Consider the following 24403-nt stretch of genomic DNA (forward strand, 5'->3'; position numbering starts at 1 on the left):
GAAACTGAATAATTTAATTGAAAGTGCAAATTATAGATATCTCTTTCTTGGAATATTTTCTGTCCATTCAAAGCATGTCTGGCATAAATGGTGCACAGGGGAGTTTTGCTCTGTTATCAGCCAATTAATTGGAGTATAGTGTGCAGTTCAGTTTGCTCTACAGAGAAAGCAGTAACAGTAGAGAGAATGCAGAAGAATTTCATCAGGATCTTACCTGGAATGGTGGATTCTGGTTTTCAGGTGAGAATGGCTATGCTGAGTTTATCCTCATGGGAAGTTGGAGTCTGAGGGAGTGACCTTCTAGAGGTTTACAAAGTTATGAGGGGCAAAGACAGCATAGCCAGACAGGGCAAGGGATTCTAGAATTAGAGGGAAAGGGGGAAATTTAAAGGTGATCTGAAGGTAAGTTTTATATAAAGAGGAATGTGGCTACCTGGAGCAAACTGCCAGGTGAGGTGGTGGAGGAAGATAAAACTACATTGCTTAAAAGGCATTTGGATAGGTACTTGGGTACGAAAGGCATAGAGGGATGCAGGTCCAATTCAGGCAAATGGGATCAATATGGATAGCCATCATAGCCATGATGGGCCAAAGGGCCTGTTTCTGCGCTGTTTAATTCTATCAATAATTCAAGTTATCGAGCAACAATTTTATGTGGAGAGTTTCAAACCAGTCTTGACTCTGGCGTACTAAATTTGCAAATATTTTGGAGTAAATTTACAAACTGATGTGACAAATACAGAGACCTGGAAACATTGCACCATTCCAAACTTACACCATTGCTGTTACTGAAAGTTGTTGAGAAATACTTGAAACTTTTCAGTGTACCCACCCATGTACTTCTTCCACTAAGGTCTGAAGGCTGCTGGGATTACGAATCACCTTGTCTAAGAAGCTGACGATTTCGGTGAACTTTGGCCTGTGATTACGTTCCTTTTGCCAACAATGAAGCATGAGCTGATGGAGGGTAGCTGGGCAGCCCATAGGGGAAGGAAGACGATAGCCTTCTTCTATCGATAAAATAACCTACAAGGAAATTTTTGTTTCTTCAGAAATGCAATTTAATTTACATGTTTTAAAACAAGCTGTAAGAGCAACAAACATTATTTTCGTAGTAACACAGAACTGCATATCTCTGCAATGTGCTTTCCCATTCAAATATCTGTCCTAGTTTCCTTTGAAGATAGAAAATAAACCTGCCTTCATTACTTCCCTGCAGTGTGTTCCAGATTATAACCACAGATGGCATAAAAAAGTTATTCCTCATGTCATGCAACACACATAAAAGTTGCTGGTGAACGCAGCAGTCCAGGCAGCATCTCTAGGAATAGGTACAGTCGACGTTTCGGGCTGAGACCCTTCGTCAGGACTAACTGACTAGTAAGAGATTTGAAAGTGGGAGGAGGAGGGGGAGGTCCAAAACGATAGGAGAAGACAGGAGGGGGAGGGATGAAGCTAAGAGCTGGAAAGTTGATTGGCAAAAGGGATATGAGAGGATCATGGGACGGGAGGCCTAGGGAGAAAAAAAGGGGGAGGGGGGAAGCCCAGAGGATGGGCAAGGGGTATAGTGAGAGGGACAGAGGGAGAAAAAGAGAGAGAGAAAAAAATAATAATAAATAAATAACGGATGGGGTATGAAAGGGAGGTGGAGCATTAACAGAAGTTAGAGAAGTCAATGTTTATGCTATCAGGTTGGAGTCTACCCAGACAGAATATAAGGTGTTATTCCTCCAACCTGAGTGTGGCTTCATCTTTATAGTAGAGGAGGCTGTGGATAGACATATCAGAATGGGAATGGGATGTGGAATTAAAATATGTGGCCACGGAGATCCTGCTTTCTCTGGCAGACAGAGCGTAGGTGTTCAGCGAAATGGTCTCCCAGCCTGTGTCGGGTCTCGCCAATACATAGAAGGCCACATTGGGAGCACGGGACACAGTATATCACCCCAGCTGATTCATAGGTGAAGTGGCGCCTCACCTGGAAGGACTGTCTGGGGCCCTGAATGGTGGTGAGGGAGGAAGTGTAAGGGCATGTGTAGCACTTGTTCCGCTTACAAGGATAAGTGCCGGGAGGGATATCAGTGGGAAGGGGTGGGGGGGTACGAATGGACAAGGGAGTCAGGTAGGGAACGATCCCTGTGGAAAGCAGAGAGATGGGGGGAGGGAAAAATGTGCTTAGTGGTAGGATCCCGTTGGAGGTGGCGAAAGTTACGGGGAATTATATGTTGAACCCGGAGGCTGGTGGGGTGGTAGGTGAGGACAAAGGAAACCCTATTCCTAGTGGGGTGGCGGGAGGATGGGGTGAGAGCAGATGTGCGTGAAATGGGAGAGATGTGTTTGAGAGCAGGGTTGATGGTGGAGGAAGGGAAGCCCCTTTCTTTAAAAAAGGAGGACATCTCCTTCGTCCTGGAATGAAAAGCCTCATCCTGAGAGCAGATGCGGCGGAGGCGGAGGAATTGCGAGAAGGGGATGGCATTTTTGCAAGAGACAGGGTGAGAAGAGGAATAGTCCAGGTAGCTGTGAGAGTCAGTAGGCTTATAGTAGGCATCAGTAGATAAGCTGTCTCCAGAGATAGACACAGAAAGATCAAGAAAGGGGAGGGAGGTGTCGGAAATGGACCAGGTAAACTTGAGGGCAGGGTGAAAGTTGGAGGCAAAATTAATGAAGTCAACCAGCTCAGCATGTGTGCAGGAAGCAGCACCAATGCAGTTGTCGATGTAGCAAAGGAAAAGTGGGGGACAGATACTAATATAGGCTTGGAACATGGATTGTTCCACAAAGCCAACAAAAAGGCAGGCATAGCTAGGACCCATATGAGTGCCCATGGCTACACCTTTAGTTTGGAGGAAGTGAGAGGAGCCAAAGGAGAAATTATTAAGAGTAGGGACTAATTCTGCTAGACGGAGCAGAGAGGTGGTAGAGGGGAACTGGTTAGGTCTGGAATCCAAAAAGAAGCACAGAGCTTTGAGACCTTCCTGGTGGGGGATGGAAATATATAGGGACTGGACATCCATGGTGAAAATAAAGCGGTGGGGGCCAGGGATCGTACCCCAGACGTTCCTTCGTTCGTTCGCTCGTTATTTATTTATTTGTTTATTTATTCATTCATTCATTTATTTCTACTTCTGTCCCTCTCACTATACTCCTTGCCCATCCTCTGGGCTTACCCCATCCCCTTTTCTTTCTCCTTAGGCCTCCTGTCCCATGAGCCTCTCATATCCCTTTTGCCAATCACCTGTCCAGCTCTTAGCTCCATCCCTCCCCCTCCTGTCTTCTCCTATCATTTCGGATCTCCCCCTCCTCCTCCCACTTTCAAATCTCTTACTATCTCTTCTTTCATTTAGTCCTGACAAAGGGTCTCGGCCCGAAACATCGACTGTACCTCTTCCTATAGGTGCTGCTGGCCTGCTGCATTCACCAGCAATTTTTATGTGTGTTGCTGGAAATTCCAGCATCTGCAGATTTCCTTGTGTTTGTATTCTTGTACTGTATTCCTTTACTTATAAAGTACGCATATTTCTAGCCAATTTCTTCACTTGCACTGTCACTTCAACTGATTTGTTTACCTATATCTTCAGATCCCTCTATTTCTATCTCCTTTTAATTTTCTCCTTTCTACTTTCCCACTACTAATCACTTTACATTATATTCAGTCCACCAGTAGCCTGCCCATTCCATCTCCCAATCTATATCCTCAGACGCTACTACCATTCTCAACACAGTTCACCACTCTTCTTTATACAGTTCATATTCCCTGACTGATAACATGACTGGGGTGGATCATCACAGAATGAACAACATTACGACTAATTCTCATGTTCACTGAAGCTACTGAAGACTTCTGCAATTAACACAGTAAGTTTTCAAAGTGATATTATAGTTTAAGTTTCTGCCTAAATTAATTTTCATAATTACAGAGGGTCATAGGGTCATACAACGCAGTAACAGGGTTTTTATTCCAGTTTATCTATGCCTAGGATCTTGCCTGCCAATAGCAATCACACTTGCTTGCATTAATTCCATATCTCTCTATGCTCTCCTGATTTAATCAAGCACCTCTCCTGCTGTTCCTGACCCCTTTTGTAAAGGTTTCATAGCGAAAGTATGGGTCCAGAAGAATTTTCTACCTTAAAACAACTTATGGATATCATGCAGTTTAAAATCTAAAAATTAAAAGCAATTTGTAACAAAATTAACTATATAAATAACATACATCTTGGTTGGACATCTCCCAGTAGGGTCTTTCGCCATATGACATGACTTCCCACATTACAATCCCATAACTCCATACGTCACTTGCTGAAGAGAACTTCCTATAGGCTATTGCTTCAGGAGCAGTCCATCGAATAGGAATTTTTCCACCCTGTGTCAAGAAACAACCACATGTGAGTTAGCTGTACAGTAAGATACAAGCATATAATCTTATGAACATATGAATTATGAAAGGAATAGCCTACTCCAACCATCCGGCCATCTCCACTATTTAATATGATTGTGTCCAAATTCTGCATTCTTATTGATCCCATGCAATCTTCTACCCTTTCATTATCAGTTATATATCTAAATTAACCTGAAAACTATTTATTTCTTTATTTATTCACTTCCACTGCCCTTTGTGGTAAAGAGTTCCAAGTAACTTTGTGGGAGAAAAAGTCTTGCCTCATCTCTTTCATGATGGCATTCCTTTATTTTCAAACAGGAAACATACGACACTTTCTTATTCTGCTTATAATTTTGTCTACATTGATATTAATCTAACAAATTCACATTCTTCTTTTATAATTATTAAGTTTCTGGGAAATCTTGGTCTTGCAATATCTAAAGTTTTGTAAATGTCTGATACTTAGCAAAGTTTAGACAGGACTGACCATGGTTTGCTGGCAACCTTGGGGATGGTAATGAAACTGGCTGATAGTCAGGCTTGAGGTCTTCTCACAGCTAGTAGGACTAAGGCTCCAGGAAAACAATAAACTCTATGTAAATTTTGAAATTAAGCTAATACTGCCAGGATATGTAAATCTATAGAATCGATTTCCTGCACGTACTTGGCAAGGCAGATGATGGTGGTATGGTGAGGTGCATGCAGGTCACTGGCAAAGATTGAAAAGGCATAGATGTTGAAAATTAAACGGTTATAAAGGCACAACATTTTTAAAATGAAATGTTCTATATTACTTTTCAGCTTTCCAAAGTTTGTATAAGGTGCAATGAATGAGCATATCAACATAAAATGAAGGTTTGAGTCGGATGTCCAAGAAAGAAAGTTAGTCCATAAGCAAGTGAGTTTGCTTCCTCCCTCAATAAAAGGTTAGGTGATCACAGCTCTAACTCTTTTACCAGAGCATTGGAGAGGGATAGGAACAGGCCATTTAGGAAAGCATTAAATTGGAGGAAGGGGAAATATGAAGCTATCAGGTAGGAACTTGGAAGCATAAATTGGGAACAGATGTTCTCAGGGAAATGTATGGCAGAAATGTGGCAAACGTTCAGGGGATATTTGCGTGGCATTCTGCATAGGTACTTTTCGATGAGAGGGAAAGGATGGTGGGGTACAGGAACGGTGGTGTACAAATGCTGTAGAAAATCTAGTCAAGAAGAAAAGCTTACAAAAGCTTCAAAAAATTAGGTAATGATAGAGACCTAGACGATTATAAGGCTAGCAGGAAGGAGCTTAGGAATGAAATTAGGTGAGGCAGAAGAGGCCATGAGAAGGCCTTGGCGAGCAGGATTAAGGAAACCCCCAAGGCATTCTACAAGTATGTGAAGATCAAGAGGATAAGATGTGAGAGAATAGGACCAATCAAGTGTGACAGTGGAAAAGTGTGTATGGAACCGGAGGAGAGAGCAGAGGTACTTAATGAATACTTTGCTTCAGTATTTACTATGGAAAAGGATCTTGGTGATTGTAGGGATGACTTACAGCAGATTGAAAAACTTGACATTAAGAAAGAGAATATGCTGGAGCTTTTGGAAAGCATCAAGTTGGATAAGTCGCCGGAATTGGACGAGATGTACTGCAGGCTACTGTGGGAGGCAAGGGAAGAGATTGCAGAGCCTCTTGCAATGATCTTTGCATCATCAATGGGGGCGGAAGAGGATTCAGAGATTTGGAGGGTTGCAAATGTTGTTCCCTTATTCAAGAAAAGGAGTAGAGATAGCCCAGGAAATTATAGACCAGAGAGTTTTACTACAATGGTTGGTAAGTTGATGGAAAAGATCCTGAGAGGCAGGATTTATGAACATTCAGAGAGGCATAATATGATTAGGAATAGTCAGCATGGCTTTGTCAAAGGCAGGTCGTGCCTTACGAGCCTGGTTGAATTTTTTGAGGATGTGACTAAACACATTGATGAAGGTAGAGCAGTAGATGTAGTGTATATGGATCTCAACAAGGCATTTGGTAAGGTACCCCATGCAAGGCTTATTGAGAAAGTAGGGAGGCATGGGATCCAAGGGGACCTTGCTTTGTGGATCCAGAATTGGTTTGCTCATAGAAGGCAAAGAGTGGTTGTAGATGGATCATATTCTCCAGTGGTGTGCCTCAGGGATCTGTTCTGAGACCCCTTCTCTTCGTGATTTTTATAAATGACCTGGATAAGGAAGTGGAGGGATGGGTTAGCAAATTTGCTGATGACACAAAGGTTGGGAGTGTTGTGGATAATGTGGAGGGCTGTCAGAGGTTACAGCGGGACATTGATAGGATGCAAAACTGGGCTGAGAAGTGGCAGATGGAGTTCAACCCTGATGAGTGTGAAGTGGTTCATTTTGGTAGGCCAAATACGATGGCAGAATATAGTATTAATGGTAAGGCTCTTGGCAGTGTGGAGGATCAGAGGGATCTTGGGGTCTGAATCTATAAGGACACTCAAAGCTGCTGTGCAGGTTGACTCTGTGATTAAGAAGGCATTCGGTGCATTGGCCTTCATCAACCGTGGGATTAGGTTTAAGATCTGAGAGGTAATGTTGCAGCTATATAGGACCCTGGTCAGACCCCACTTGGAGTAGTGCTCAGTTCTGGTCACCTCTCTACAGGAAGGATGTGGAAAGCATAGAAAGGGTGCAGAGGAGATTTACAAGGATATTGCCTGGATTGGGGAACGTGCCTTATGAGTATAGGTTGAGTGAAATAAGATGATGAGAGGCATTGATCATGTGGATAGTCAGAGGCTTTTTCCCAGGGCTAAAAAGGCTAACACGAGAGAGCACAGTTTTAAGGTGCTAGGAAGTAGGTACAGAGGAGATGTCAGGGGTAAGTTTTTTTACACAGAGAGTGGTGAGTGTGTGGAATGGGCTGCCAGTAATGGTGGTGGAGGCGGACTCAGAAAAATAGAGGGCTATGGGTAACCCTGGGTAATTTCTAAGGAAAGTACAGATTTGGCACAGCCTTGTGGGTCGAAGGGCCTGTACTGTGCTGTAGGTTTTCTATGTTTCTATGTTTCTATGAATAGGACTTTCCCTATATAATGGTTAAGGGCACTGACTAGATAATAATGTTCTCTTGGGTTTGGAAATGATGGAAGATCTGACACCACAAAAGTGCACAGAATGAAACTGTACATTGAACTTAACAGTAACAGTTTTGTCTCTGCTCTTGTTATAACTATGTGTCATGTTCTATTCTAATAAGTGACACTTCAGTGTAACAAGGGACAATAACTGTTAGAAGTGCCTTATTTTATATGTTCCTTTAAAGTGTGGTCCCAACCACTTACTCAAGTTATGTTTTTCAGCATGCAAACATCCAACTCTTAACCATCCCCAGATTAATTGCCCTTTACATCATTGCTACTTGTGAATGTGGGAGCCTGACAACTGCTTTGGAACATGCTAGCTATATTTCCAAGACTTGATAATACTTAAGTTACTCATTTCACTTTCAATAACTGGATGCATCAAAATCAAATGCATTCACCTGGAGTTCTAGCAAAGGTTGACCAATAGTTTCAGAAAAGGAGACATAGCTTTAAGCACCTAAATCCTTGAGTGAACATTGTAAAGAATGCTGTGTGAACGTCCATCCAATTTGTGCAGCAAGGGAATAACACAAGCAGACAAAAGGCTAAGAAAAGCCAAATACTGAAAAAAATGTGGTGCATATATGAAACCAGAGAAAATCTTGCAGATGCTGGAAATCCGAGCAACACACACATAATGCTTGAGGAACTCAGCAAGCCAGACAGCATCTATGGAAAAAAGTACAGTCAACTTTTTGGACTGAAACCTTCTAGCACTCAAACAAGAGAAAATCTGCAGATGCTGTAAACACAAACTAGAGAAAACAAGCCAAAGGGTTTCGGCCAGAAACATCAAATGTACTTTTTTCTATAGACGCTGCCTGGCCTGATGAGTTCCTCCAGCATTTTGTGTGTGTTCTGGCACATATCTGAGAGGGATCTGAAAACAAGTTCTCCAAATTTTATTGAAGAGGAGAATTAACAGTTAGAGAATGTAAGGTGCTGGTGTTCAGAAGGTTTTGGTACTCTTGTATCAGAATCATTGGAAGCTCACAACCAGAAAGAAATTCACTGACTTCATGTACCACCTTGTTATTTGTTACCCAAAGAAATTCTAGCTCACAGAAGGTATGGATATAAAACCCTAATCCCTACTCATCATTGTCATTGATTTCCCTTCTGCTTCAATTCCCATTTATTGTTTATTTTCCTTCTCTTTCATTCATTCTGATCTATTTTCCCAATCTACTTTCACAAATTTAACTGCAGCACAATTGAACAGGACTCCACCTGACAACAGATGGTATTTACACTCAGTGGCCGCTTTATTTGGTACCTCTTGTACATAATAAAGTGGCCACTTAGAGTGTGTCTGTGGTCTTCTGCTGCTGTAGCTCATCCATTTCAAACCTCAATGTGTTGTGCATATAGAGATGCTCTTCTGCACACCACTGTTGTAGTGCGTGGTTATTTGAGTTACTGTTGCCCTCCTGTCAGATTGAACCAGTCTGGCCATTTTTCTCTGACCTCTCTCATTAACAAGATGGTCTTTTTGCCCACTAAACTTGCACTCACTGGATTTTTTTTTTGCTTATAGCACCATTCTCTGTTAGTTCTAGATACTGTTGTGTATCAAAATCCTAGGAGATCAATGGTTTCTTAGATCTCAAACCATCCCATCTGGCACCAACAATCATTCCATGGTCAAAGTCACTTAGGTCACATTCTTTCCCCATTCTGATGTTTTGCCTGAACAACTAGTGGACTTCAGGATCATATTTGCATGTTTTATGCATTGACTTGCTTTAGCCACATAATTGGCTAATTATGAATCTGCATTAACAAGCAGGTGTACCGATGCACCTAAAAAAGTGGCCATTAAGTGTATATTTTTTCTCCTAACCAGTAGCTTCCAAATATTTTTAAAGTGCAACAGTTCCGAAGGCACATGTGTTAACAATGACCACCATATTCCCAATATCAAAATTATCCAGGGATGACTATATGTGGCTAATTATTTTGTGATATAATATTATATGAAACTGGATTTTCAGAAGGTCAATAGCAACATCCTCATGAGAAGCTGAAGGCAATACAGACTTTAAATTCAAATTTTTCCAAAAGCATTCTTATTTGCCATTGGCCCCACTAATAGGAAAGAACCTCAATTTAGTCTATTTATTAAGAAAATTGAGATGGGAAAGGGGGAGTAAAGAACAGAATAGGAGCATGCTGATTGGAAAAGCCTTCAACTGTATCAGCAATGCTAACATAAGAATCAATCCTCTGCCTGCAAATGACTGGAATACACATACAATATTTTAGAAATCCTCAGCATAGATCAAAGCTGTATATCCTTTGCTCTCCATTGTCAGGCTGCTTCTTATTTATGGATTCCCAGTCCCAATCCTCATCAATCATGCAGCATTTCATTGCTTCCTGCACTAATTTACATTTAATCTTGCCATGCAAACAGCAGCTTCTAAATGTAAGTTTCTCAACATATATATATATTTTTAAAGACTAAGTAAAAGCAAGACTTGCATTTATATGCACCTTTCATTAACTTTGGATGTCTGACAGCAATTCAAAGCTTGTGAAGCACTTTTAAAATGCAATCACTTGTAGCACAGAAAGAAAAAATTGAAAACACATCACTAAAACACAGCAACATGATGGAACCAATGTTGCATTCAATGGAATTTCAGACATACATTAATACACACAACTACAAAATAAGCACGTACATTCAGCAAAAAAAATGCAATGAATTTCTAAATTCACGTTTTCTTCTGTTTATTATCCCCTCATCTTTCTTCACAATAAAATCTATTAAAGAATAAAAAAGGCAGATCACCTCTTCCTGTACATAATCCTTCATATTCCTGATCAAAATTTAATGTAATCAATGCACTATAATAAAGTTTCTCAATCTGTTTTATTTAGGGATAATATTAATAACAGTATTAATATTAGTGCCCCCAGCATGTATTCAATGAAATAACCTATTTCCAATTGTAAGAAGCATATGCTGTGTCTGTCCACTGATCATCTCTCCATCCATGTGGCTACATCTTTCCTAATTCCATGTCACAATCTTTGTTAGAACTCTCTTATGCTATGCTTTATCAAATGTTCTTCAAAAATCCCTGTGTCTGACACCCACACAATTTCATTCATTGAGCTGAATTTAGAGTAGCTTTGTCCTGTTGATTTCTGCCCAATAAAAGATGAATTGAGAGTGCTTAAACTCAACTCAATCCTAACCTTTAACATTCTTGAGCGAGAGGCGATCTTTATCTTCTCTGCATGACTGATTTGAAACCAATTGTCGAAGTGAAAGGACAGATAGTTTCACTGCATGAATTCTCAAAATCAAGATCCAAAGCAAGTAGGCTCAGAACTATTTTGTCATCATCTTAAAGCTTCTGGCTATTTTTGACATACTATAGTACACAGAGTTAATTACGGTTGGTATCGATTATTTTGTATAAGTTCAATAAAACTGTCTCTGTTTAGAATTACTCAGTGATTGGATTTGAACTGGCAAACAGCTTTTTTTAAATGAGCATATCTATCCTATTCTTTATTTAAGCAGAGATTTGACAAAATTGCTTTTAGCATATCAGATAATGACGAGTATTTCTTCTAATGCTGGGGGAAGAGATAAAAAAAATAAAAAAAAATCTTTGCTGTGTCACTTCCCTTGGGTTTGGTTATATATAACAAAACCTAAAAAGCATTCTTAAATATCAAAACAGTCCCTCAGCTCATTATAGCATTTTGTCATCCATTACATAAAACAGGCCCGAAGCAAAGTGAAGTGTGATACCAAAGGAGTTATAAATATCACACCAGAACCAGAGCTCTCTCATGCAGGTTTTCATTGCTATAGCTCTAACTAGTCTCTTACTCTGACGAATGATGCTTGGTTGAATAAAAGGATTATTTTGAGCTTAAATGTGGTCATGCTGCATAAGCATATATATCCGGGTTATTCTGCAGCTAAAATACTATTGTGAATACCTCAGGGTATTTATACTTTATACATAAAAGAAATAGATTTGTTTATTTAGTTATTATATTTACATAAGTTTCATTCATGGACAACCATGACATGAATATAAATAGTGCAGTGCTATTCTTTCATATGTTTAAGGGATGCTATAAAAGTTGCATGCTGTGCAATGAAACAATATTGTTTCAAAATTCTAAATATTGCAATCTGCATCTGGAATGATTTTTGGGATCTAATCAGGGACAGGCTGGACTAATTAAAACAATTCATCAATCTGAATGAACACAGCGACAGAGTGGCAGAAATGAAATCCCTTTTGCCACCATGAGTACAAAATAATATTTTGGTATAATTAGGGGCAGAAGCAATACTGTGGCCTAGTTCGGTTAATGTCTCAAGACATAATTATTTTTGAAATGATACAGATTCAGATTCATTTATTTATCACATTTACCTTGAAATATGCAGTGAAATGCAAACAGGCTTTTGTAAATGCAAGCAGGCTTTTTCCACTGAGTTTGAGCAAGAGTAGGATTTGAGGGTTAAGGTTTAAGGGTGAAAAGTGAAATGTTTAAGGGGAACATGAGGAGGAATTTCTTCACTTAGAGGGTGGTGAGAGTTGGAACGAGCTGTTAGCAGAAGTGGTGGATGGGGGTTTGCTTTCAACACTTGAGATGAATTTGGATAGGTGCATGGATGGGAGGGATGTGAAAGGCTATGGTCCAGGTGCAGGTTGATGGGACTAGGCAGAATAACAGTTCAGCAAGAACTAGATGGGCCAACGGGCCTGTTTCTATGCTGTAGTGTTCAGGCTTCTACCTTTGGTATTGACCTTAGGATTCATCAGTCATGGGACTTTGAAATCTGGGCCTTGGACTCTGGACTTGCATGGACCTCCAAACCCAGACCTCACCAACCTGGGAGTCACCAGCCCTTGCACCTCCTACCTGCATTGTCTTCTGACCTCAGGTCTTACTGACCTGAGAAACTCGCTGACTGGGCGTGGGAAACACTAGGCTTCATGCATAGTTCTGCTGACCTCACTCATTAACCATGGGGATCGCTGATCTTCGTCTCAGTACTTGCTGACCTAACATTCACCCACAGCCACCAACTTGACTATTGCCAACATACTGAACTCCTTCACTTATAGATCAAGCATCCAAATTTTGGAACAGTAATGCAAGAAGCATTTTGAGAAAATGCTTGAAATAGTGTTTAGTTTGTGTATGTTTACTGCTTATTTCCCATATTTCAAAGAGTGAACAAGTAAGCTCTAGCAGAAATCGAAAGCACAGGACAATGATCTTGGTTGCTTTGTGTTAACCCCATCCGATCTTTGACTGGACCCCTAACAGTCAATTGTTAATAAGTGGAAATGAAGTTACACATCAGTAAGGAGAATGCTAACTTGGCTCGGGCAGAGAAACCCAATATCTGTCCTCTGATTAGCATGATGTTGTAGTTTTAAAAATACAACCATTTCTACCCAGACATCTGATATTAGCTTTGATCCCTGGGACCTATCAAGTGGATTGTAGATAAATGAAATGCAATGCCTTCATTAAGAGGATGATCACTATGAAGGCAATTCCCAGCCCGGTTTGCAGTTGTCACGGTGCTGTCATGAACTGGTGCTGATGGACAGCCGGTGTATTTGGAAGTAAGATCTATGCCAGTCATGGGCCTGTATAGGTTTTGCACCGTAAGTGCAGTGGGTAAGTTAACTAACTATGAAGGCTCATAACCACCAAATTAATAAATTACTGGGATGAATTGCACTGTCTGGAATTTATATCCACTCCCAAGTAAGTAAGTCCAGGATGTTCGAGGACCCAATTCTGGTATGCAATGAGCTAACAACTCTCTATAACCCCGCTCTGTTCCTAGTAGAGCCTTTTTTACTGGGGGCCAGTCTCATCCTACAACTATCAGACCTGGCCTAATGATAATGAGGATTTTTAAAAATCACTTATATTATTTTAATGTTTTAAAATTATTTACTTAATATTACTTGAGGTCACAACTCATCCTAGATCCATATCAGGCAGGCTCTTTTGTCTTCCCCTATTACATTCAGGCTAAGAACATACCATTCTCACCCCCTGGATATAACTTCCTCAACGATGTGGTGTTAAACAAATTTATGAAAAAATTCAATTTCCTGCTGTTTAATGAATATACTAATCTACCCCTTCAAATAGCGAATGCCTGAAATCAGGTGGCTCAGTGGGCGAGCACGTGGTCTTCATTGTGATAAGTCAAAATTCAATACCAGCTGGCTATGAACAAAAATCTAATAATCCCAAGAACATTCTCAATTTTGGCTGTGATTCCAACAAGGCTTATTAGAGTTCACACATCAAAATGTAGAACTTTGAACTCAACCAGTGGTAGATATGAATGTATGATTTTCACAGCAAGACACGAGTAATAGATCTGCAATCCCATGAGCATTGCTGGGAAGGAGGCCTGTCCAATAACAGACAAATATGAGGTCCATGTCTTTGCCTTAGTTTCTAAAGAACAGACAGTTCTGTCACTAAGATCTGTCAAGCTTGTGAACTTTTATATTCTAGTATTCTATAGGGTAAACTTGCAGCTTCTTCCATCTGTTACAAAGCCTAGCAAGATGTTCAGCACTAGATAGGAGAAAGTTGGTGCAGACTAAGGAACAATGAGTGGCTAACACTTATAAATAACTTCAGCATTTAGCGATTTGTTTTTCATAATGCATTTAATACAATTTTATAGAAAATCTGAAGTAAACAGACAACAAAAATCATGCAAACGGAAATGTGAAATGAAATGAAAGAATTCAATTTTGTTTTTATACATACATTGATATTTAATTCTACACCAGTTTTTCATAAAAAGTTCTTCATAGAACTTGTAATTGTTCTAATTTACAATTTACTAGTACAAAAACTACTGATGGAAAATTTGGTTGTACTGGACATTACCTTGGGCACTAAAAAGTTCAAAAATAATATCCAAGCTGCAAAGCTCTGACAGTTAGTCACACTATATACTAAACTGGCAAGGACAATAGTGGAACAATGCAGAGCGGGCAGATTATAGTATTAATCAGTTTGGCTTCAACTAATATCTTTCCTTCAACGTATATGGCTGAACAAAGGTTTTAAGACCTCAAACTATAGGAGCAGAATTAAGCTATTTGGTCCATCAAGTCTGCTCTGCCATTTAATCATTTCTGATTTTTGTTTCAACCCTATATTCTCCAGCCTTCTCCCCACAACCCTTATCCCCTTACCATTTAAGAACTTATATCTCTGCTTTAAATGCACCTTGGGACTTGGCCTCCACAGCAACAAATTTTACAGATCCACTGCCACCTAGCTAAAGAAATTCCTCCTCATCTCAGTTTTGAAGGGGCATTCCTTTATTCTGATGCTGTGCCTTTGGATTCTAGACTCTCCTGCTAATTTAAACATTCTCTCTATGTCCATTGTTTCTGGGCCTCTCTGTAGTTGGTAGGATTTTGTGAGATGTCCCTTCATCCTCCTGAATTCCATTGAGTACAGGCCCAGAGACATCCACAGGTTAAACCTTTCATTTCTGGAATCATTCGTGTGAACCTCCTCTGGACCCTCACCAGGCCCGGCATTCCTTTCTTTAGATAAAGGGCTCAAAATTGCTCACAATATTCCAAATGTGGTCTGATCAATGCTGACCAAAGGCACAGAAGGAGAAAGGAAATCCCATCATCGATCATCAACTGCTAGCTGCAAGTTCACAGGTTAATATATACTGGCTCTGCTGTAATTCAATAAGGGTTTGATTTTTTTAAGAGTTCTTTAAAGTTACTAATCTCTGGAGGGAGTAATGTGCCAATTACTAATTGTTCTGATGTTCAAGCCTCTCTGCATGGTAATTGCTTCCATTTATGGATACGTTCATGGGCATTTCCCTTACAGAGGCATGAAGGGGAAAGTGTAGCTTAAAAATAACCTATTCACCATTAGTGCATTCTGTGCGGAGAATCCCAGTGGAGTTCCCAGCAGCAGGGTTGTTGTTTCTCTGAAAATCTCCTCAACCCTAGCTGACTGACATTCCTTAAATGATACCAGATTAAAGATTAGCTTTATTTGGGACATGTACACCAAAACATCGAAGCATACTAAGATGTACTGGGTCAGTCCGCGAGTTTACCACGCATCTGGTGCCAACATAGTATACCAAAAACTTACTAACTCTAACCCATACAGCTTTGGAAAGTGGGGGGAAATTGGAGCACCCAGAAGAAACACATATGTCATGGGGAGAACATACAAACTTCTTACAGAGAGTGGTGGGAACTGAGCCCTGATCACTGATCGCTGGTACTGTAACGTATTGTGCTAACCACCACACTACCACACCATCCCTGCTAAGCTACCATTGCTTGGTTCCTAGTTAAGTTTTAACAGGTCAACTTTGCCAGTAGTACTGGCAGCATTGAGAGCAGGACCAGTTACTGGAAAAGGAAGATGGACAAAGAAGGAGTGAGAGGAAGAAGGTCTCACAGCAGGACATGAGTACATCGAGAACACTTACATGAAGCACTGCCACAAGAAAGCAGCATCTATCATATTAGCCCCCACCATCCAGGCCATGTGCTCATCTTGCTACTGCCATGATGCAATAGGTATAGAAGCCTCAGATCCAAAACCACCAGGTTCAGGAAGAGTTAGTACCCTACGACCATCCGGCTTCTGAATCCACATGGATAACTTTAATGGCCAATACTCTGAACTGATTTTACGACCTATAGACTGATGTTCAAGAACTCTTCACAACTCATGTTCTCAGTATTTTTCTATTTGCACAGTTTGTCTTCTTTTGCACATTAGTTGTTTGTCAGCCTTTGTTTATGTGCAGTTATTTATAAATTCTATTGTATTTATTTGGTCTTGTAAATGCCCGCAAGGAAATGGCATGGTAATGTATATGTGAGAGTAAATTTACTTTGAACTTTGAAGATATCTATGAAGGATGCTCAGAAAGTGAGACTTTCCTCCCTGAACAAAGATGTTTACGCTTAAGAAAGGCCATGCTCATTGAAACCTGCTACTTGCTGCAGCACAACATAACATGTCAAGATGAGCAGGGTCTACATGGCTCAGCGTCTATTATTCAGAGAACTAAGGTTCTTGATGAGACACGGAGCCACTCAACAGCATTGCCGGCACTGCATGCTGCAATCTACTAACTAAACAGCCAGCCATCTTGCAGCTGTGGCATGGATTCTTCCAACACCACATCTCCAATGCATGTTTTCAGAGACTATTTTAGACATATATCCCTTATAAAGAAAGGCTAAGAACCATTTCTGGGAACATAGAACATAGAAATCTACAGGACGTTACAGGCCCTTCGGCCCACAATGTTGTGCCGACCTTGTAACCTACTCTAGAAACTGCGTAGAATTTCCCTATCCCATACCCTCTATTTTTCTAAGCTCCATGTACCTATCTAAGAGTCTCTTTAAAGGCTCTATTGTATCCACCTCTACCACCATCACTGGCAGTGAGTTCCATGCACCCACCACTCTCTGTGTGGAAAAACTCACCTCTGACATCCCCCTTGTACCTACTTTCAAGCACCTTAAAACTATGCCCTGTTGCGTTAGCCATTTCAGCCCTGGGAAAAAAGCCTCTGGCTATCTACACGATCAATGCCTCTCATTATCTTGTACTTCCCTATCAGGTCACCTCTCATCCTCTGTCGCTCCAAGGAGAAAAGGCCAAGTTCACTCAACCTATTCTCATAAGGTATGCTCTCCAATCCAGGCAATGTCCTTGTAAATCTCCTATCAAGGAGATGGGTTTCTCAAAGAAATAAATATCTGAGAAACATTTTTGAGAAAAATGATAGCTGTTGACTCAGATTTATTAACCTAGGGCCTAATAAATATGAAGTAATTTTAATTGATTTATCATAAAATTTAGTGTTGCAATAGAGTAGTTCTGTTGCGATGTCTTCTATGAGTAGAAAGAAGTGAGATTTCCTTACCATCACACTCACTGTAGAATTTATGAATGTTTCTTCTCAAATTGCAACATTATTGCTCAGATGACCATTGGAGTTAAAAATTAATGTCGTTTTGCCTAATTAGCACTTGAGCAAAATTAAAATCCTGGTATAGTAAAATTTTCACTATTTTTGATTATGATAAATGGAGTGTAGATGTTGTGGTGAAGTAAGTCACTCAAGTGTATGGACCTTCTGTTCTTCCTGATTCACCTACAGTGACTGTCATATTATTGAACACGTTACATTTGCCCCTGTAGAATTTCTAACTTAGTAAATGTTGACGAGGAGCACATGAGTGTGAATGTACAGCTGTAGTCTACTGCATTTTAAGACAATGCACCAAGGGTAATAAAAGGTCCTAATGTGTTACCTGTGTTTTTTATTAATATTAAAGATATGCTGAGCATCTTACATGAGGAAAGTAGTCTAAAAAAGTGTATATTTCCTTGCATGATCAAGTCCCAGAGAAAAATCTTATGTCTTCTTTGTGTCTGAGTTCCGAGAACATCCAATTCTTTTCACTGCAGTAATTCATTCACCAGATTAAAAACAAGTTCAGGAAAAAAATCAGAGCATGGGGCTGCCAAATCTCACTTTGATTTAGCTGAATTTTCTCCTTTAAGATTTCTCAAAGGAGTTTAACTGTGCTTAAGATGTAACTGCCTGAACTGATACAATCCTAGAATCCAATATGTGTTTAGAGATTATGGTATCACAGTATACATCAAAATTGACCTTTTACAGTGGACATGAACAGTAAATTGGAAGATTCATGCTAGATGATAGATGCAATGAGCTGGTCAAATCATAAGCACAGCCACTAGATGTTTCACTTACCCCTGAACTGAGGTTATTTTACTTATGTCCCATCAAGTATAACAAGTACACTTCCTTTACAGAGACTAACTAAAGGAGCTGCCAGATCTCAAGAAGTTGGCTCGCCGTGCACTTTGCAGTATGCAGGGATGTCAAAAGGTTCTGGCTTTGCTGTCAATGTCATATTCCAGGAATAATTTTCGTTTAAAAGTTATAATTACAAAGTTACACATACATGCCTGCACATGTGAATTGGTTTTCACGCTTAAGAAGAAATCAATTGCCCAGTGTTAAGTGTAAATGTAAACTTTACTTCTTCAGGTGATATAACATAGTCCAGTTTCTCTAGTCAATTATGAAGGCTTGGGGATGCAGAGCACATCAGAAAAAATAAACTGAAGCAATGATTCTGTACACACAACACTACTGATCCACTACTATCTATAGCCATCTTGACCTACTACTATCATATACATTGGAGTTGAGAAGGGGACAAGATTGCAAGTTGTGTTGTATCATATCCCAATAGTTATTTCCTTCACAGAAGATATAAAGGTTCATAACCCCACCTCATTTTACTGACCTCCCTGGAAAATCCTAAATCCCTGTACAAGGCATGCACATTTACTCCCACAGAGTTATTATACCCATCATCAAAATGTGGATAAGTTGCAGCAGTCAATCCTTCATGTGGATATTCAGCAAGTATTTTGTATACCTCTTAAACTGTATTTGATTCCAGTCACTAGAACTTTCATCCTGTAAAATGCCAGCATTTGTCCTAAGATAGAAGTGCCTGCAGTTACACTATCTGATAGAACGTGGCACACCGATGCAATTGTAAATGGCCCTGTAGTGTGCACTGATGCTGCTGATCAGTCTCTGTCTGGTGTTCCAGTCTATGAGTAAATATCAGAGCAGCACTATTCATCACAATTACTATGAATGGCAGAGTATGAAGCAAATGTACAGATATTGCGTCACGCACACACAACAGTACAACCATGTGCATCCGGAGTAGATGGCATATCTATTGAATTGGATGTACTCCAAAAATGAACTGAGTTGAAGACTGATGTACTTCTGATTGCTGCTGATGAATACATGTGTAACATCTTATTTGAAAGATCTGTCTGGAGATTTCTACTTAATATAGGAAAAATAATATGAGCTATCAGCACAAGGATAGATGAAAGCATCTGTATGGGTATAGAATTCAGTGACATTAAGTCATATTCCATAAAGCCTCTTGGTCGAATGCATATTATAATAAATAAGCACTTAGACGGTTCTCATTCAAACCCCAATGAAATGATTATCATTGCTTACTGATGATGTTTGACTTACAGTTGTTGTGTATGCAGCTTCAGGGTCATCTTCCAGCACTCTTGAAAGACCAAAGTCTGACACTTTGCAGACAAGGTTCCCATTGACAAGTATATTGCGAGCTGCCAAGTCTCGGTGTACATATCCCATGTCAGACAGGTATTTCATGCCAGATGCTATTCCACGAAGCATGCCCACCAGTTGGATGACTGTGAAATGTCCATCATGTTTCTAAGAGTACAAGAGTTTAGAAAGCTGCATTAAATACAGAAAAAATTTATGCTACTAGATGACAGCTCTCACCATGAGTGAATGTGAAATAATTTTGCTCCAGTTTTTCATATATTGTACAATATATATTTTTTAAAGTATAATGGTTCTATAAACAATGTAATGCTTAAGTTTCATAACAACTTCAATGCATTTTGTTTCCACCATTAAATCAGCCTAAACCAATTTTTGCTGTTAACCCTGTAAATGCTGTGCCATGGAATTTTTACATTTATTTGCCAAAGTTTCTTGATACCTATTGATCTATATCTTAATGTTACATTTTTCACAATATCTTTAAGCTATTTTATAAACTTCCTCTTCAATTAGTTTGTTTAAATCAATGTTGTTTAAAAGATTTGGAATTGACAAAAATCTTTCATAATATTCTAAATGTTTAATACTATTTAAATCTTTATGAAACAATACAATTAAACATATCTAAATATCAAATTATTTAAAACTGTTATATTTTAGTCAGATAAAGCTGAGTAAAAGTACTGAGGGAAGACTAGCCTAGATCTAATATAATGGTGGAACAAGCTATGGAAAAGATATAGCTAATTGCAATTCCTTATAAACACAGACTAGTTTCGTTGTAGGGGTGGTGGTGGTGGTGGGAGTGTCCCCTCAAATGCTTTTCACAGTGTAAGTGAGGTATCCTTTGCTAGCATCGTTTGTTAGTGACAGGTTCCCAGGTTGAAGTCAGTCTGGCTGACAGGCTTGTTTCCCAGGTGGCTCCACAGCAAGCTGAATTGGAAAAGAAGGATGAGACACTGGGTATATTTTTATGTGTGGTCAAAGGGGGTATGTGTGAGGATTTCTGATTGGGTGGGCCATAGGTTAAGTGGGGATAGGTCTGGAAGAAGTACAATTGTCCACTTTGTCCAGAAGTAGTGTTGTAGAACTTCTCCCCTAAATTGTTCTTGCCTCTCACAAGCTGCCACATTTTCCATCATTGGGGTAAACTGCCCATGTAGATAAATTTGGAGTCAACAGTTGTATCAAAGTATGAAATAGGCCACACATTCTGAAAGCTTACCAACGTATCTCCGGTAGGTTAATTTGATAAATATAAATTGCCCCAAGTGCGGACAGGTGGTAGGAGAACTGGGATGGGTTAGGCGGTAGTTGAAGGGCATGTGAGAGAGGCTTCATGGAAACAAGTGGTAAAATGGGGATGATAAGAATGGTTAGGGCTGTCAGAAACTCTATGAGCCAAATGGGCTTTTCTAATGTCCTAAGAGAAGTTCTTGGGGCACCATGGTAGCGCAATGCTATTACAGCCCAGGGCATCAAAGTTCAGAGTTCAATTCCAGTGTCCTCTGCAAGCAAGTCTGTATGTCCCTTCCCATGTGTGCATGGTTTAGTAGGTTAATTGGTCATTGTAAATTGTCCAATGATTAGGCGAGGGTTAAATTGGTGGGTTGCTAGGTGACGCGGCTCAAAGGGCCGGAAGGGTCTGTTCTGCACACTATCTCTAAGTAAAAAAATGAATAAACAAAGAATATGAAAATTAAAAGTTTTAGTGTCAGGGTTCAGATTTGTAAAATCTAATATCTGTCAATGATCCCAAATCAGAGGTTTGTAGTTTTTGAATCCATTGCATTTTTTTTCCTCACAATTCATCTAGCTAAAATAATTTCCAGCCCACCCTCTGCTTCATGTTTACTCTCTTCCTCCTTTATATTTCTCCCCTCCCAAACCTACTTTCCAGATCCTTTCTACCCATGATTTGTATAATTTCTCCTTTCACTTTGCCCAGTTTGGAAGGCTGCAAGGGCATATTATTACTGTGATGGGAGTTCTCATCTGGGCTCAGATCCTTGCAAAGCCACAGCCAGTGCACTCTCTGTCAGACTGTACAATGTGTTCACTTTGCTGTTCAAAGAGGGAGCCTTGTCATTGGCAGTACCTAGAGAAAACTCCGGCATGCCATGCTCAATATTTGTGACAACGATATGAATGATCAGCAAATTGGGAGCAGTGTGCACCAGGAGATGAGCCTTGTTGAATGAGGCATTCAGTGGGCTGTTGAGTACCAATGAATCTGCAGCAGGGCAACAGGTTGGATGAAATTTTTGTGATTTTGTTCTTACATTTTACTGAAAGTAGAATCAGAACAACCATAATCAGAAACATTCCCCAGATCACCAAGAAAATGAATTGCCTTGTGAGGAACGTAGGCTAGTCTCACAAGACAGGGGAATTAATAGTTAGGTTCCCAGCTGGTAGTAAAGACTTGTGGTATCATTCACAACACAGCAGGCACCAGACCTTCATTTCACCTGTGGCTGTATTCAGAATCAGAATCAGATTTAATATCACCAGCAAGTGTCATGAAATTTATTGTTTTGAGGCAGCAGTACATTGCAATACATAGTAATGAAAATGATAAATTATAGTAAAAAGTATATATTAAAAAAGTAAATAAGTAGTGCAAAAAGTGAGGGAAAATTGCTGAGGAAATGTTCATGGATTCATTGCCCATTCAGAAATCTGATGACAGAGGGGAAGAAGCTGTTCCTGAAATATTAAGTGTGTGTCTTCAGGCTCCTGTACTGCTTCCTTGATGATAGCAATGAGAAGAGGGCACGTCCCTGGGCATGAGGGGGTCCTTAATGATGAATGCCACCTTTCTGAAGCATCACCTTGTGAAGATGTCCTGGATGGAAGGGTGGATAGTGCTTATGATGTGTTCAACACTCTGCAGCTTTTTCCAGTCCTGTGCAGTGGCCCCTCCAAACCAGACGGTGATGCAACCTGTTAGGATGCTCTCCCTGGCACATCTGTAGAAATTTGTGAGTATCTTTGGTGACATAACAATTCTCCTCATACTCCTAATGGAATATAGCTGTTGTTGTGCCTTCTTTGTAACAGCATCACTATGTTGGGCCCATACACTCATAAGCATGTGGATGTATTAAATTAATAAGTTAATTCAAATACCACTTCGCTATACAGTAGTCCATTAACATTAATAGCCATGAAGACTCACAACTACCTTATCTGAAAATCAGATCTGCTTTTGATATGACATCAATAATAAAAATAGATGGAAGAATATCTTGGGGAATGCAAAATATTCTGCACTTGACACCGCATATAATTCCAAATCAAAATCTGCTTGCAACAAATAATTTCAGATTTATTCAGAAATAGTTTATACATTAAAATTATATTGTACTTTAATCTGTTGGCTACCTCACCCTCAGAAATGAATCCAGGGATCCATTTTCCATATATTCAACAACTATCATTACTGGCCGGCCTGTGGGTGAAGCAAAAGGAACAATCAATACATTAAACAAAGTGCATACATCTTGGCTCCAGTGCAGGACTGAGAGTTTATTGCAATTGTAAATTTACTTGCACAGCTATCTATTTTGATGATTAGAAAGTGATAAACAGTCATACATTTGAGCATTAATAACAGATGTAATGAGAGCAGGAGAATATATTAAATCCACTGCGGGCACAAACTAAACCTTCCACAAACTTAAAAAGCACTACCATTCACTCTGTAATCTCTGAACAAACATTTAAACATTAATTTGTCTGCTTTAGACTGCTTTTGTGAATTCTTCCTCTGTCTTTCTGAAGACTGCTAAAGTTCAACCCAGAGAGTGTGTTGACCTCTACGTGTACTCTGTCTTGACCGAGTACCATGAGAAAAACTCATAGCTGGAAGTTTCTATCCCATGGAAAATATACTGGAAAATCTGGTGCCGACGAATCACTCTCACTTAGCAATGTTTTTACTGCGACACTGCGTTTTCATGGACTTTGTGGGACTCATAGGCCATATCGTAACATTGGTCTCATCTCACATGAATGCACAATTGGTTCTCATTTCAACCATGCATGCATAAGGTTTAGGGATAATGAGACAAAGTGCATGCAGCAAGTAATTTGCATTCAATGGATGCAACAAATGTAATTATCCTTACTTAATGTGATTTACAAAAATCTGAAGGGTGAGAGTGATAGAGAAAAACATGACTGCACTCATGCTAAATGCTCCTCTGGCAATTTATATTCAATCCACAACTAAGGATGTAAAAATATGTAATACTGAACAGACAGCTGTGAAAATGCTGCAACTGAATTCTATTTTCATGTTTTTTTAAAGACACAAATATAAGTTGATATTTTTAAATTCACGCCAGCTCTTAAGTATGTTCAGAAAGATGCCTGGCCATATATTGAAGCTAATCGTGTGTCCAGTGTTAGCAACCAATCAATTGACCTATTGGAAATTGGTGAAAATTTGTTAGGGTGCTTTCAATATGGCAAAAACTCATCTGTGCAGGTCCCAATGACAGCTAAGTCCCTGAACAATAGAGAGGTCTCTAAATCGTTTTTTCCTTTCTCTGCCTTGTGTCTAGCCAAACCTAAGCACATAGTAGAGGCAATCTGCCCAGAGTTATCATAAAATGAAAGTATTTTTTCACAGCAGCAACAAAGCAAGCTATGAAAGAAC

At 39.7% G+C, this 24403-nt stretch overlaps 1 protein-coding gene across 1 annotated transcript in view; it reads right to left on the minus strand.

Moving 5' to 3' along the window:
* Positions 1 to 24403, minus strand: part of epha6 (eph receptor A6) — a 729322-nt gene that overhangs the window by 20892 nt on the left and 684027 nt on the right. The window contains exons 13-16 of the mRNA XM_072260500.1: positions 23130 to 23191; positions 19672 to 19881; positions 4214 to 4363; positions 833 to 1026 (exon numbers count right to left, since the gene is read on the minus strand). Of these exons, the coding sequence (XP_072116601.1) occupies positions 833 to 1026; positions 4214 to 4363; positions 19672 to 19881; positions 23130 to 23191 (616 nt within the window). The remainder of the gene's footprint in view (positions 1 to 832; positions 1027 to 4213; positions 4364 to 19671; positions 19882 to 23129; positions 23192 to 24403) is intronic.

The sequence above is a fragment of the Mobula birostris genome, chromosome 6 (genome assembly GCF_030028105.1).
Source record: "Mobula birostris isolate sMobBir1 chromosome 6, sMobBir1.hap1, whole genome shotgun sequence".
NCBI classification, from domain to species: Eukaryota; Metazoa; Chordata; class Chondrichthyes; order Myliobatiformes; family Myliobatidae; genus Mobula; species Mobula birostris.